The sequence below is a fragment of the Hemiscyllium ocellatum genome, chromosome 31 (genome assembly GCF_020745735.1).
Source record: "Hemiscyllium ocellatum isolate sHemOce1 chromosome 31, sHemOce1.pat.X.cur, whole genome shotgun sequence".
Lineage (NCBI taxonomy): Eukaryota > Metazoa > Chordata > Chondrichthyes > Orectolobiformes > Hemiscylliidae > Hemiscyllium > Hemiscyllium ocellatum.
In genome coordinates, this window is record NC_083431.1 from 34,887,142 (window position 1) to 34,903,437 (window position 16,296).

At 39.7% G+C, this 16,296-nt stretch overlaps 1 protein-coding gene across 7 annotated transcripts in view; it reads left to right on the top strand.

Moving 5' to 3' along the window:
* The window catches only part of LOC132830300 (peripheral-type benzodiazepine receptor-associated protein 1-like), a 299,306-nt gene that overhangs the window by 71,446 nt on the left and 211,564 nt on the right, over positions 1–16,296 (top strand). For 6 of the 7 annotated variants that reach the window (XM_060847879.1, XM_060847886.1, XM_060847881.1 and 3 more), the window contains exon 1: positions 4,252–4,707. The exons of the other annotated variant lie outside the window; for it this stretch is intronic. In XM_060847879.1, coding sequence (XP_060703862.1) covers positions 4,579–4,707 — 129 coding nt within the window. In that variant the 5' untranslated portion in view covers positions 4,252–4,578. Of the gene's footprint in view, positions 1–4,251; positions 4,708–16,296 lie in introns of those variants that run through there. 7 annotated transcript variants of the gene reach the window in all.

Below are 16,296 nucleotides of genomic sequence, written 5' to 3' on the forward strand. Positions count from 1 at the left end.
AGGTCTTTGTTGTGGTTCGTGACACAGATGTTTGTTTATTTTTGCAACCGGTTAGCCACTCAAAGAGGATTTATTATTTCAATGGTTTTTATGAAATATCATTTTTAGTATGAACTGTGTTTGAGTGACCATGATATTAGATTGTTATGAGTTTTTTTTCATTTTATTTCAAATACATGGCTATTTCAAATACATGAGCGTTAGCTGAATGCCTATGCACGCTACATTCATATGGGTAGGTGTGGAGGATCATGGGAAATTTGTGGCATTAGGTGTAGGATTTGGAGAAACATGGAGTATCATGGAGGATTATGGGGGAATGGAATGTGAGGAGCATGAGGGACATGAGGACACATGGACGGGGATGGAGGACCATGGGGGCTGCAAGTGGGGAAGAAAGTCTGAGAGATTGATATTCATCATTGAAACTGGACTGATGTCTCAACAAATAGAGGCAGGTTTTCTAACCTGTTAGCCATGCCATTTGCTTATCTCCATAGCTGTTTTGGCCTGCCATCAGAGGCACTAGACTTAACTCCATTCCGTTCATACCTTCCTGGAACAAAACTATGGTGGGCAGAATAATTTTTAAAAGAGGATATATCTATCAAATTCAGAAGTTTATCATCTTCCTCCTCTTTGATGAAAATCCAGTCCATTGCCTTTGGAATGAGTAAAAGGTTAAAAGTAAAAGTAACTGTTGGGTTGTTAGGAATTTGAAAGAACATAGAATGGTAGATAGAAAAAAATGCCTTCCATTGTTGAAGGAATCTAGGGCAAATGGACATGGCCTATAAATCAAAGGCAAGCCATTTAGGAGAGTTGTCAGGAAACATCCTTCACAGAAAAAATATAGAAAAATAGAACCATTGGAAAAAGTGGTAAATGCTCATTAATTTTAAATTTGAGATGGATTCTTTTTGTCAGGGTTTCATAAGGCACAGGTCACATATGAATTCAGTAACAAGAAGAACATGTACTTATAAGTTACCTTTAACATAACAATATTTCCCTAAGTTGTCATTGAATGTGAGAACTGACTCCCAGGAATAAATGATACACTACTTCTCTCTTGAACCCTCCTGTGTTCCAAGAGTGACAGCTATGCATCAATAGGAGTTGAAAGCTATAAAGGCATGTTTCTCAAGCTGTGAGATTTTAATATTTATTTGCTTTCTGTTAACAAATAATGATTTAAATGGTAATATTGTAAAAATTATGCTTCAATGTTGTGAAGTCCTCTCAGGCAAATGATATTGGTGAGATGCTGTACCCATGAATAGAAAACATGCTGTCCTGTTTTCTGTCTGTTGATAAGAAAGTGAGGAAATTATTGATAAGGAACCAATTGTTTCTCAATTTTGGATATATTTGTCTTGGATTTTGGCCTTTAAAATTTATTATTGGCATTTTCATCTAATAAATGGAGCATCTGAGATGCTATTGATAATTTTTAGATCTATCCCTATCATTTGTCAACATCTGATTTCAGTATAGGCATCCTGCATTGTATAGTCTCATAGCTGCTTCAGAGCTATCCTCATGCTCTCTGACATGCTTCTATTTGTCTACCCTCTCCAACCAGTAATTCTACTGTGACTGCGGGATAGTTTGTATCATGAAAAATTGAAAATGTGGAAGCGCTAATATAATGTAATTTTTGTTCCCGTGATAGTTTATTTGTGCAATGAGCACTGAATGTGTTGCTTTGCCAATGCATTTTGCGTTTACTGTCTACCTGAAACATGATCAGTATTTATACATACATGACATGTGCATGGACTCTTTGGAAAACCAGTCAAAATGGTGAAACAAAGCAAAGAAATCTGCAGGTACATGTTAAAAACATTTAATTAACAAGACATGTAAAGGCCCTAAAATACAATTTGTTCATTTTAGCTTGGAATTTAAAAGCAGGACAGTTATGTTAAATTCAACAGAACTGGAATTCAATTTGTGGTCGAACTAATGTGTAAGGAGTGACTCCTCTTATTGGGAACTTGTTACCACATGGAATGGTTGAGGTGGATAAAATATATACCTTCAAGGGGAAGCTAGGTACAGGAGTCTACAGTAGAAGAAGATGCAGATAAGAGTAGATGAAGTAGGTTACTTCATCTGTAGAATGAGGGATGACTTGGCTAAAGTAGACAGGAAACAAAGATTTTATGGTGGGCCAGTTAACGAGCAGTGGGAGATTTTGAAAGCAACTTTTCAAAGTGCTCAGCAAAATATATTCCAGTGAAAAGGAAGGACAGTAAGAAAAGGGATAGCTTGTCATGAGTATCCAAGGAAATAAGGAAGGCTATCAAATTGAAAGTGAAGGCGTACAAAGTGGCCAAGAACAGCAGGAAACTAGAAGATTGGGAAAACTTTAAAGGACAATAGAAAGCCACAAAAAGAGCTATAAAGAAAAGTAAGATAGAACATGAGAAAATAACTAGCGCAGAATATAAAGATAGATAGTGAAAGTTTCTATAAATATATTAAATAAAAAAAGAATGGCTAAAGTGAATGTTGGTCCTTTAGAGGATGAGAAGAGGCATTTAGTTATGGGATATGATGAAATAGCTGAAGCATTGAACAGGTATTTTATATCAGTCTTCACAGTGGAGAACACCAATAACATGCCAGTAATTGGCAAAGAGACAAAGGTAGGTGAGGACCTGGAAACAATCGTTATTACTGAAGAGGTAGTGTTGGGCAAGATAATGGTGCTAAGGATAGATAAGTCTCCTGACCCTGATGGAATACATCCCAGGGTACTAAAAGAGATAGCAGGAAAAATAGCAAGTGCACTTTTGGTACTTTTCCAAACTTTCTTGGACTCTGGGTCAGTTCCAGCAGACTGGAAGATAACAAATGCGATGCCACTGTTTAAAAAGAAAGGTAGACAAAAGGTGAGGAATTATTGACCTGTATTATTTCTGTATTGGAGAAGATGCTCATTATCAAGGACATTATCAAGGAAGATCTAGCAAGGCATCTAGATAGAAATTGTCTCATTAGGCAGACACAGTATGTGTTTATGAAGGACAGGTTATGCTTAACAAATCTTTTGGAATTCTATGAAGACATTACAAGTAAGGTGGACAATCTCTGGAATTCTCTGTCCACTGAAGTAGTTGATGCTAGTTCAGGAACATTTTTAAAGCTAAGATGGATATTTATTGAACAATGAAGGAATTAAAGGTTATGTTGAGAGGGCGGATAAGTGGAGCTGAGTCCATGAAAAGATCAGCCATGATCTTATTGAATGGCGGAGCAGACTTGAAGGGTCAAATGGCCCACTCCTGCTCCTAGTTCTTATGTTTTTATGTTATGAGATGGCTTGCTCATGTGGAGCGTTAGCAGAACTGATCTGTTGGACTGAAACGCAATGTGTATTATGCAGTAGATATGTTGAGAGTTTAGTATGTATTGTGGAAAGTTTGTCTGCTTCTCTGTGGAAAGTGTGTACATGAGGCCATTCATTCTTCCACTTCCCAGTTATATTTTAACAGCAGCATTATTGAGAGATGAGCAGAAACAGCAAGCTTGCTGATTATGATTTAGTGAACTAAAGTTTGTTTGTGAGGAAAACTGCCAGCTGACAATTTACAGTGGATTGTTCCTACAACCTGAAAGAGCAAATTCTCTTTCATCTGAAGTTGTATAAATTATTTCAGTTTTGGGAAAAAAAAGTCTTCAATTAATCGGAATTATTTGAGAGTACGCCATGGACAGAACACTGCTCTTGTCGTTGGTATAAGTTCCTTTTTATTCAGTTGCTGCTGAGAAGTCCCAGCAGTCCACATGAAGTGATGGGTTGCTGTGCATGAATGTTGATGCTGGCCTGCCCCAGAGTCTGTGAGCGGCCGATAAGTTTCCAGGGTTTATTGCAGGTTGTCACCTGGGGATTAAATTTGCTTTCAAGTGCCCCCTTTCAGGACTGCACAGCGGACTATGCTATTCTTTCAGATCTTGGCAGGGGGGGTGGTTATGGTGACTCGGATCATTTCTGAAGTGTGCTGAGGGCTGTTTCACGATTGCTGTGTGCTAACCCCTCTAATCAATAGCAAACACAACAGTCTCATACCGTAACCCAGGCAACGGGCACACACTGCCTGCTGATAGGCCAGCCCGGAGAGGAACACTGGATTGGTGGATTGCAGAAGGTGGCTCTGAAGTGGTGGGTTTTAACGTTGATTTGTTCCAAATAGGGAAGCAATAGGATAGCAGGTACATCTCTGACACTGCAGTGCAGCTTGGACCTTCACAACGCTGTGGCTGAAGGAGCAGCATGTCTATTGATGAATGGGAGGCTGCTGAATAAACAGGCTGATCTGATGTACACAGGCTGCCTGTGAGGAACCTGCTGTGTGGTTGAGTCAGATTCAAATATACGGTCCACAAGCCAGACTCACGTCGCTATAGAAATTGTACATTGCTATCCTTTGTGTTACCAACTGGAGGGGGGGAAGAATCACCCTGGAGTTGTGTGCTTGATGTATGACAGATTTGTGTTGATGATGGGATCGGTGGACGCTGGCAGCTGATCCAGGAGCTGTGAGCAGCTTTTTCACTTCAGAGCCCGGGATGGAAGCACAGGCAGAGGAGGAGAGGCGGTCAGCATCGCAACATCCCTTTGTCACTAGCGAGGGGGCACCAGGGCACCGCTCATTGTGCCAGGACATGAACGGATGGGAAATGGAGGCTTTCCAGCAGGTAAGAGCGGTGTCTGGCCAAAGCTGGGCTGCAGATGTGACTGACAGGTTCGCATCACATGGTTGCTGTCGGGGTTTGAAATGTTTGAGTGCCCCAGCTGCAGGGGACTGCGCAAAGCTGGTCTGAAGCAAGCACTGAGGACAAATTCAGCTCAAAGTGACCGCTTCTCGTTCCTGGGCACCCGGAGGGAACTGGTTGACGTCCATAAACAGGAAACCATTGCAGAACTGTGACAATGTCATTGCATCATTACTTAAAAAGGGAATGCCGTGCTCCCCCCTCCCCAATTAAATATTACAGCTGTCTGTGTAGATTACTGCTGACCCTTTACTGCAATGTTAAACCACAATTTCTGCCATTGTCTCTCGTAAAAGCAAACTGAATGGTATTAAGTGTAAGGTATACTTTAACACACTCTGCAGTATATGAGTGAATTTTGGATTAGTGGTGCTGGAAGAGCAGTTCAGGCAGCATCCGAGTTTTAACTAGTATATTAGTGAAGACAGGCCAACACTTGTAGGTTAACACAGTAACTATTCAATGTGTGCATTTCTGTCTTTGACCATTCTATGATTTTTAAGTGCTTTTGCTATTTTCGCCTATTGCTGATGACGTTGATTCGGACAGGTCACAGTTTTCACCTGAACGCTGTCTCACTTCGATAGAAAAGCCGCTGGGCAGTGATACAGAGTCCACAACCCTCCCGACAGTAGGTCGACAAGGTAGCGTCATTTTAAAAGATGATGCTGTAATTAGAATAGTCATTGCAGCCCAAAATGGGCTGAACTGCCCTTAGAAAGCCACGCTAATACAGGAGGAACGTCCAGAGGAATAATATTGCGCAGCATATTAGTCAATTAACTGTACGTCACAATTCATTATGAAAACTGTACTGTCAAGAAATCTGGTATCATTCAGAAGATTTTAATATCTGCTGCGGTTTCTGTGTATATTGTACAGAAATATGTATTTTCTGTGCTTTCTTTTAGTTAATGAAGACTAAATTTGGTGGATCTATAATGATTATATCACAATATCATCCTTCAGAGTGGAGGTAATAAATAGAATGTTGCGGTGATTGATTTGTGCCTATTAAAATACCAAATGTATTCAAGACTATGGGCCAAAGACAGGTATCTGGAGTTAGGTCATAGATCAGCCATGATCTCATTGAATGGTGAAGTCAGGCTTGTGTGGCTGAATTTCCTGCATCAGCCTTGGTATATGCCTTTGATAAAAGAAGCAATATCAAAAAGAGTTAAAAACAGAAATATCCTCTACAGTCTCTCTGTATTTGTGATGTTTGCTATTATAGACCGGAGCTTTCTTCCTGCATTGATTTCATGATGGCATCTGACTTCCTTAATTACAGCATTGAGATAATAAGACATTTTCTATATACTACTGACACTATACTTGTACTGAATTAGATATAGATATAATTACAATATCTGTCTGTTGGATTTGTACTCTTTCTTTAATGTATTAACCTCAGATGAATGATGAAGCATAGTCCAGGTTTTTGAAACCTACAACCAGAAATAGAAAGAGTTCCAGTGTGGTACCCTGTTGAAAAAGCACTGTTGAATGCCAAATTGGGGTTCAATTGCTGTTACCCCCATTTCAGACTAAAGCTTCAAGCCAGCAGTGACGTATTGCAATTTCTGTCCTCGTCTCTGTCTGGTTGCATCAGCATTCCCTGTCATATCTTGCAGTCTCCTGTTTTTGCAGTGCACTGCAGTTGTATGCTTTATTGCATACATTATGCAGCTTCTTAAACAAGGCAATACCAATGGATTTATGAGTAGTGACGGACCCTTTCTCTGTGTCTGGTGAAAGTACTCCCTGGGGAAATGTGTATACTGTATCTGTTTCTGCTGAATGAAATGAGGTAACTTGAGCCGGCTTAGGAATGCTCAGAGGAAGCATTGTGATACAGTTATTGGTCTGAATTTTTAAGCCATTCAGGGGCATATATGTGTACTTGTATGGAAGCATGTGTTTTGGAATATATATATCTGAAAGTTTTGATGCTAGCAGTCTTTATTTATAATCCATGAACACATGGTTTTCATCCAAATCTGCATTCATGCACTTCAGCATTGGTCTCTATTGAATTAGCTTTAAAGGAGATCTCATCCTCAATTCCTCACATGGTAAATGGGTTTACTGTTAACCTATTGGTTAGGAAGCTAATTAAGTAGGGTAGTAGGTTAAATCTATGTTACATTCTCTTTAGGTGAGAGTTATTAAAAAATGGTTTGAATCCCTGTGTTGTATAGACATATAGGTGTGTTTGTTTACTGGTTGCTTTAGGTATGCATGCTTTGGCTGTTCTAATGAGCTTTCCATCAATAAACATTGAAGGTTGATAAACAATATTATTTTGAAGGTGTTATGTAATTGAACATGTATCAATGTATTGGAAATCTTGTATTTATATCCAACTTCTGTCCGCTTTTTCCACAATAAATTCCCATGTTTACATTTGAATGCTTGTATGAACTTGGTTTCACAATAATTGCATTCTGCCATCAATGGAGATTTTGTAGTGTCACTGTTGGTTGGCGATTGGAATTACAGCGTAACAAGTCAGTTTCTGTTGTCAGCTGGATATATGAATTTGTTAAATAAAATTACATAGAATTTATAGAATACAGACAGACCACAGGTCCAGTTGTCTAAGTTGTTGTTTATGCTTAATCTGGGATATCTCTAACTCTGCTTCATTTAATGCTATTAATGTCTCCTATTCAATCTTTCTTGACAATTATAACCTCTCAGTTCTGCAATCATTCTTGTCATCTATTTATGCCTCCTTCAGTTTTTCAGTTTTGTTTGTTATTTCGAGATCTGAACACATTGTTTTCAATTTTTTTGAATAAGGAATCCTATAATGGGAACTTCCCTTTCCCTCCCACTGCCATATACAGTATTAGATATTACAAAAATGTAAACGTATTGAATTTCCATTAAATTAAAGCACAGTTTCTTTTTGTTAAGAATTTAGAATCCCTAGTATAGAAACAGGCCTTTCAGCCCAACAAGTCTACACCAACCCTCCGAAAGAGTAATCCACCCAGACCCATTCTCCTATTACTCTATATTTAACCCAGACTAATGCACCTAACCTGCACATCTCTGAACACTGTGGCCAATTTAGCATGGCCAACTCACCAAATCTGCACATGTTTGGACTGTGGGAGGAAACCGGAGCACCCAGAGGAAACCTAAGCAGACACGGGAGAATGAGCAAACTCCATACAGACAGTTGCCCGAGGCTGGAATCAAACCTGGGTCCCCGGTGCTGTGAGACACCAGTGCTAACCCCTGAGCCACCGTGCTGCCTGCAATTAAAAATTGATTTAGTTTTCAAATGAATATCTCAAAATGGTTCCACACAATTTTCAAGTCATTTGGAGGAGAACCCTTTGTGGACTGTGGGTTGAAAAACACTGCATTATGCAGTTCTTCAACTTTTGTCTAATAAAATCAATGTTACTTTATTGTATTTCAATTCTGTTCCTTGAAAATTGAACACTAGTGCTTTTCTTATAATTTTTGTGGCCTTTTTTAACATTTGCCATTTTTACTGATTTGCAAATGTGTATTCCAAGAGTTCATTGTTTCTCCATCTCACTTAGATTTATTTTCCCAAGCATATGTAGCTTCCTTACTTTTCCAATCAAACTATGTGACCTGACATTTGTCCAGACTAAAATGCATTTGCCATTTACCCCTTCTTCCAGTTTGTTGAAGTTCTACTCTTTTTTAACCTTGCTCCTAATTTGGTGTCATCTACAAATTTTGAAGTTGGACTTCCAATTCCCAAATTCAGTTGTTTATTTAATTATTGAACAGCTTCCATTCCGGGGCTATTCCTTGAGAAACATCCTGCCCTGCCCAGTCCCATCCCAAGCCCAACATTTTTATAAAATAAAATAAACATCTTGTTCTCTATAGTTACTTTTAGCAACAATTCTTTGGAAATTTTATGCTTTGGTGAAATTTTCCTTCTCGAGGAAGCCTCCTTTCTTGAACCACAGATGTGAATGTCTCTCTTGCCATATCTTCCTCGGAGTCCCTTCCATGCAACTGAGTGTGTCTCTCTTTGAACGTCTATATGAAGCCCCTCTGCAAGACTGACCTCTGCAACGTCAGTTTCTCCCTACTTTGCCAAACTCCTTCTCACCGATAATTTAATTTTAAATTAAATTTCATTTTCTTTCTCTTTCTGAAATCCATTATGTCCTCTTGCTATGGAGATAAATGTTTGAGTTGAAGGTACCAAATTTATTTTTCGAGTGCCAGTCATAACCAGCAGCTAGGGTGCCAAAGCATATATGAATAATGACGCAGCTTACCCTGAGTAAGAAGTGGGAGACACAAAAACAATGCACAAGATAACGTATTTAAGGAATGGGGAAAGCCATTGTCACATTGTCAGATGGTCCCAAATCACCAATTCACCTCCTAAACCTTTTTAAGTAAAATGCATATACATTATTTACAGAATACCAAGTCTCTGCATTGCAATTGCCATATAGAAACACAATTATTACCACATGGGAGCCCATTGTGCTGTGGCCCTTGACCACCTAATACTGTTAAGTTGTAACTGATAATGCAAACTTATATAAACTGTGCTGATTTGAACCTTGGTGGAGAAATGTTGAGCATTGGCTACCCAGATGCATAATAAAGACACCACTTGACTATTGCAATTGGACTCTGAGTGTGTTTCTTGGATGTTTCAGAGTAGTCCTTTATTTTTCTCTTCAGTGAAAATACTCATTGAATCCTAATGATTCTTTGAAGAGATTGTGGGAGGACATTATTGAAAGATTTAGAAGTGATAATCCAATATGACTTGTAATAGGCTAAACGTTGATGAGCTCTAGGGCTCTGGTAATTGTGTTGCAGTTTTATTTCATACTGTAATATTAACCACAACACCACCATAAGAATCAGTGCAAACCTCTGGAGTTGTAAGAAGACTTGTTTTCAGGACCTGAAAAGTAAAACATAACTAAATTTTCAATTAATTTTTTAAACAATGTGGAATGTGTGCCAATCAGAAAAAAAGAGGAAAGAATAGAAGGCCACCTTGGCTGAACAACATGTTGGTGACATGGTGGCTCAGTGGTTAGCAGTGCTGCCTCACAGCACCAGGAACTCCGATTTGATTCCAGCCTCAGGTGACTGTCTGTTGCACATTCTCCCCCTGTCTGGTGTGGGTTTCCTTAGGTTTCCTCCCACAGTCCAGTGATGTGCAGGTCAGGTGAATTGGCCATGCTAAATTGCCTATAGTGTTAGGTACATGAGTCAGAATGGAAATGGGTTTGGGTGGGCTACTCTGCTGAGGGTTGATGTGGACTTGTTGGGCTGAAGGGCCTGTTTCCACACTGTAGGGAATCTAATCAAAATTAATTTAAAAAGCACGAGTAGCTAGGGGAGATGAAAAAATACAACTCCAAAGACCACAAAGAAGCAAAATTAATGGGAGCATGGAAACGAGATGACAGACAAGGTCAGTTGAGGATAAATGAAATGACAGTGAGAACGCTAATAAGGCAAGTGAAAGGCAGATGTAAGTTGAAACAAAAAAAATATTTCTGCAATGTGAGAAAGCAGGTGAAAGACAAAATAGGTCAGTTATAAGATATATGTTAGGCAGAAGTGTAATGTAGATTATGTAATGTGCTAAGTGGATACTGCCACCTTGGTCCAGATTCAGTATAGCAAGATTTTATAGAGGGGTAACACCCGGGGAGAATTGCAGAATTAAATTTTTGCAGTGACCCTGGACTGTGCTGGAACTTATAAGAAAATAAGTGCAGGTAAAGATTCTAGCCAGGTCTGAAGAGTTAAGTAACAAAGATGTAAATGTACCTGTGTAATGTAGTGCTGAATAAAGGCAATGCAAATGGAGCCAAATATAATAGGGTTGATTACCTAAAAGTTAAGGGGATATATTTACCATTAATTGCTGAAATTGCAGTGATGTTGGAAAATCTTGGACTTAATGTATTTATGCTGTGCCGTACTGTGCCGTGCCGTGCTCTGCTATGCCATGCCGTGCTGTGCTGGCATTGATTCGGCTCCTTTATGCTCTTGGACTCAGTCCTGAGCACTTCCTTTGATTATTTTCATGATTGAATTCTCTAAAGGGATACATTATACAAAACACAGTGTAATAAACTTTTGATCCTTTTCTGCCCTCAAAAAAAGTTACAGACGTTTTTCAGTTGGTGCTGAAATTTGCATTTTTTTTTTACTTTTTCTGGATTTGTGCTTCATAGTTGTACCTCGTGACTGAAGTTAGTCCAAATTGATCTAATGTCTCTGCATATAGTGAAGGTAATATTACGAGGATTTCTTAAAACACAGCACGATTTGTAGAAATTATTTCTGAAAATATTTGTGCTCTGAAGCCTGTTGAGTGTTACAGCTACCACTGCGCCAGGAATTTATCTTGTTTCTACTAAGTATTTGTTGGCTGTGCCTTGAACATTTCCAATCTGTTGGTGTACAGTATGTTCCTGAGAACAATTCATTTGCTGCTGCGCAATGCTAAAGGAAAAAGCTAACATGTTGCAACATGCGGGCAGAGGTATGGAGTGACCACATGGCACACTTCCATATGGAACAGGGGAGAATTTGTTCCATTACGTAAGCATGGAGAGAGAGATTGAACATGCCATGATTATTTACTAACACAGTTAATGTGATGCGTGAAGCATGTAGCAGGAAAATGTCAGCAAATATTGTTTTGCAGAGTACATCTTTAACTGGTACAAACATATAAACATGTGAATAACATGTGAATTGGACACAGGAATAGGCCACTCAGCCCTTATAAAGTGCTCTGCTAATAAGTAAGATCATGGTCGATAGGTTTATGTTGTATTCCCGCCTCCCAAAGTAACCTTTCACCTTCTTGCTCATCAAAAATCCATCTACCTCTGCATTGAAAAAATAACTCATGCTTTCACCCCAGTGTGCTAAAAGAATTAGGTGAGAGAAATTGTTGATACACTGGTCAGAATCTTCCAAATCTCTCTCAAGGAATTGTCAGTGGTATTTGTCGGGGGAAGGATGCTGCTACCATTCCTTTTGCCTTGACACTGGTTGGGAGGGATTACTTAGTTCACAATGATGGATCGTAACAAGAGACACTTGTTTTAACATGGTGCAGTTTATTGTGCAATAGTAACTGGTACAAATTACATTAACTGGTTAAAGGCTCTTGTGGCAAGTAGTAGTGTCCCTATGTTGAGCCAAAGGCCCACGGTAGAATACCACTTACTCCAGAGTTGTTTCCTATCACGCCTGAACAGGTTGATTAAAAATCTGTACATGAACCGGTGAGACATTATTACTAAAACCATTTGGGGAAGTACATAGTACGCCTTTCTCCTTTGAGATCCGGAACTTTTCTCCCAATTTCCCCATCCAAGATGATATGACATAATTAAGCTCCAACCTATCTGATTCATTCTTCAATAGTAGCCCTTCTAGAGCCATTACGTTATACAAATTGTTCATTTGGATTTGAAACTGTCAAGTTACAGGCCTACTGGACTAGCATTATTGTTGAAATGTTTCTGAAACCATTTTTAGAGATAGAGGGCTGGGATTTTACTGCTGTGACAGGTTACTTGCGTTGGAGAATTTCTGACTCTACAGACCTGGCTTAATTTAAAGGTCCTTGTTAGGGGGAATGTTTAGTGAAATAAAGTGACCGCAGGGTGAGGTAGATTTGAGCTGGCTGATCCTGGGAGCTGACCATGGTCAGCCACAAAGGTGAGATGATTTCTGTGGTTGGCTGGTTAGAAGGCCCACCTTCATTCTCTTGAATCCAGTTATATGAAATGCAATTAGGACTTCTAGCCCTCATCACTCACACCCTCTCAACTACATCCACTCTCTGTAGAACTCCATACCCTTTCCTTGACCTACAAAGCCCTACCGTGGTCTCCAGGCCCTCTTCATTGCCACCTCCATGGCCTGTCCATTAATTTTTTATTTGAGTAAAGAACTCCATTTCTCCAAACTGATAAAGGTGTGAATGAGACAGGGTACTAAATGATACAAATATTTTAACCACTTTACATTTTTTAATCTTGTACAAATAAAAACTCAGACATGGACAAAGGCATCTTAGAAAAAATGGCTTGTCAACACAAAAACACGTCAGTGAAGCAAAATTAAAACAGTCATCAGTTGTCAAATTAGAAACTGAGACAAGGGATGCAGAATACTGCTCATCTGTTTCTACTGAAACAATTTTCAAATTACCTCATTGTGAATGAACATTGCTGGCACAATTGCACAACTTTAAAACCCTTACCTGAAAGAAAAGCCCTGTTTGGAGAGTCTCAAAGGGACTGTGATTATGACTATGCTTAAGAAGGGTGACAAATCCAACTGTAGTCATTCCAGAGGAGCCTCCCTGCTTTCTGCCTGAAGGAGGATCATTTCAAGGATCTTCCTTAACCACCACCTCCAGGTTGAGGAACTCCTTCACAGTCAGATATTTGAGGGGTCCTAAATTATTACCCATCATGATGCACCACATACATGATCATTACTGTGCAGTTAATTTAACAAAAGTGCTGCATCAACTGCTGTACACGGCCTTTTTTGACCTCACACAAAGCTTTGACTGTGAACTGTACAGGCTTGTGAAGTGTCTTCCTCAAATTTGGCTGTGCTCAAAAAATTGTCACCATCATTTACTCCATGATGACGTGCAAATCCTGATCCTCACTAATGGAGCCACCACAAATCTCAATTCTGCGGAAACTGTGGTCAAACAAGGCCATTTCGTTATACCGATTCCTTTTCTATTTTCCTTGTTGCAGTCAAGCACTTCACCTCCAACAAATTATCTACTGACATGGGGATAAACCACTGATCAGATAGGAAACTGATCAATCTGGGCTGTCTTCAATCCAAAAGCAAACTATTCCCACCTCAGTTATTGAGGTACAGCTTTGGTACATAGATGCTACTTCTATCTGTGCTCACTGAGAAACTAAGCTTCAGGTCATTGCCAACTACTTCTCCAAAGCATCTGAGAGAATGCACCTTTCTCTAAATATCTGGAAAGTTAAGGTCCTCTTTCAACCATTGAATCAGTTCTCACAGAACAATATCTCTTCCATTGATTAATGTGAGCCACTTTAGGAATCTTGGGGCACTTCCTCTTGATATAGACAATATCTCTCTAATGTGCCAACTCAGCCGTCAGTCCACTGAGGAAAAAATGTTGAGGACTAAAGTGCCCATTTGTCGAAATGCTCAGTCAGTCAGTCATGGCTTACTGAACCTCACTGATTCCTGTGTTCCTGAATATTCCAGAAGATTGGGTAACAGCAGGCACCTCAAAGCATTGAAGAAATACCATGAATGGCATCTTTACAATAACCTCCAAATCCAGTGGGAGGACAGCAATCCAGAAGCAGCAGCTTCTCTCAAGTCAACTTGCCCAAAAACAAGGTGCTGATCAGTTAAAAGCTGCATCACTGGGTGATAATATTAGCCACATAGAGGATCGCGGAAATACTTTCAGATGGTCAAACATTCCTGTCAACTCAAGGGAGTCCCTAATTTATGATTAACCAAAACGGATAACAATTTACCTGGAAAGGCACGTCGAACACATTGAGAAACTTCATCGGAAACTTGCAGTGGAGATACCCTGAGGTGCCAAAAGGAACCCAGAAACCTCCAAAAAACCCCATCTACCAAACCTATCAAATTCCACTTGTCAGCCATCTCAGAATCCATTGAACTTGAGTGAAAGTAAGTTATTGTTGATCCTGAGGGACTGCACAAGAGAGATTTGGACAAGGTTAAGAAATGTGAAGTGGCGAGTGTGTGTGCTATTGATACTGTAATTTTCCTGTTTGAATGACACTTTCAGTGTAGGAGAAACAACATTTCATTTTTAAAAATAAAGATTTCTGACTATTTTCTATTCCCAGCATTTCAACACTTAACATGTTATTATGTGACTCATTGGTTTTGTACATAATGCATGCAACGTAAGTGAACATGGAAGAGACTTGGGGACATGACTAAGACCTTTTGAACTTAATTTTCAGAATCGAGCTCATCCATTCACAATTCCTGAACTGTCACAAACAACGAGTCATGCAAAAGTAATTGTGACTTCAAGCAACTTGCAAGGGGATAGAAGATGCTCCCCCTGCAGTGGGGTCAACTAGGTCTCATGTGGAGAGTGTGTACTTATTCCACATGACCTTTTCTCATGCTATCAGAAGTGCCCAAAGCTGGGAATAAGTGTGGGAGTACTGGAATCAAACATCACCTACACTTGCAAATGATCCTGCTGTTGGCCCAATACCCTAAAGATCTGGGCTAGAGTGACTGAGCATTTCGACAAATGGGCACAAAGAACTAGCCTGGATTTGTAAAGTGTAAATCATGTACAATAATCCTAGTTGAATTAGTTGAGAAACCACTGTTATAGATGCAAGAGTATCTATACATGTTATTTATATTGAGCTTTAGTAGGCATTCAGTATGGTTACACAGAAGAAACAATGAAAATGAGACAGCATGAAATTGGAGACAACCTATTATCTTGAATTGGGATTGGTTAGGTACAAGGAAGTAGAGAGTAGGAATACTTGGTTTGTGCTCAAGTTGGTTGAATATGACTAATGAAGAAGAACTTTTTATTCATGTTGGAGGCAGGACTGGAAAATTGGCCTGTTGAAAATGGTGTGCTGACTTGTTAGCATATTCCATTTCCAGGCCTTTTAAATGTGAATGGTTGGGGTTGGTGACTTGAGGACTTGGAAGCAAATTGGTAAATAACTCTGTTAAGACAGTTCTGGACCCATACCTCAGGAAAAATGTGTTAGCCTAGAAGGGGTGCAATTCAGGTTCACCAGAATGAAACTGGAACAAAAAGTGTTAAATATGTGGGCTGATTGCATGAATTTGTTTTATATTTCCTTGAATAGAGAAGATCAAGTGCAGAATCTTCCCATTCTGGCAGATGCTAAGATACTTGTGCTGACTCTTGGAAGGAAGACTTATGAGATCTTCAGCCTTCAGGCATTTGAGGATAAGCCTTCCTCCTAATTGAGGACCCTGGGCTAGGGCCTCCTGGCCACCTAGAGATATTGGTTTAACAGAGGGTGGCCACTCCAGATCTCGGTAAGGTTGTGGAGAAGGCTATAGCTATTGGCGGTACCCCCCCCACCCCACTCCAGGATAGGTGACTGACCAGAGACAAAGGTAGATATAGTTATGGTGGGTTGGGAGTTGAAGGGACAATATGGTCATGGGACCTGAAGTAACTCTACTTCAATGCTCCATCCCCAAACTCACAATGAATAGTCTCTAATCCGCCAGTTCCCACACTCTGGAGGATTTTCTGACAATGCAGTTCTGATCAAGTTTTGGCCATGCCTCCTAATGCATTTTTTGAGCCTGACATTAAATTTTGCTATTTATGCCTTCCTGATTTGGAACTGTATCATCATTCTTTTGCTGTTGCAGGGTGAATATCCTGAAGCTCCCTTCCTTTACAGTCATATTGGTGTACCT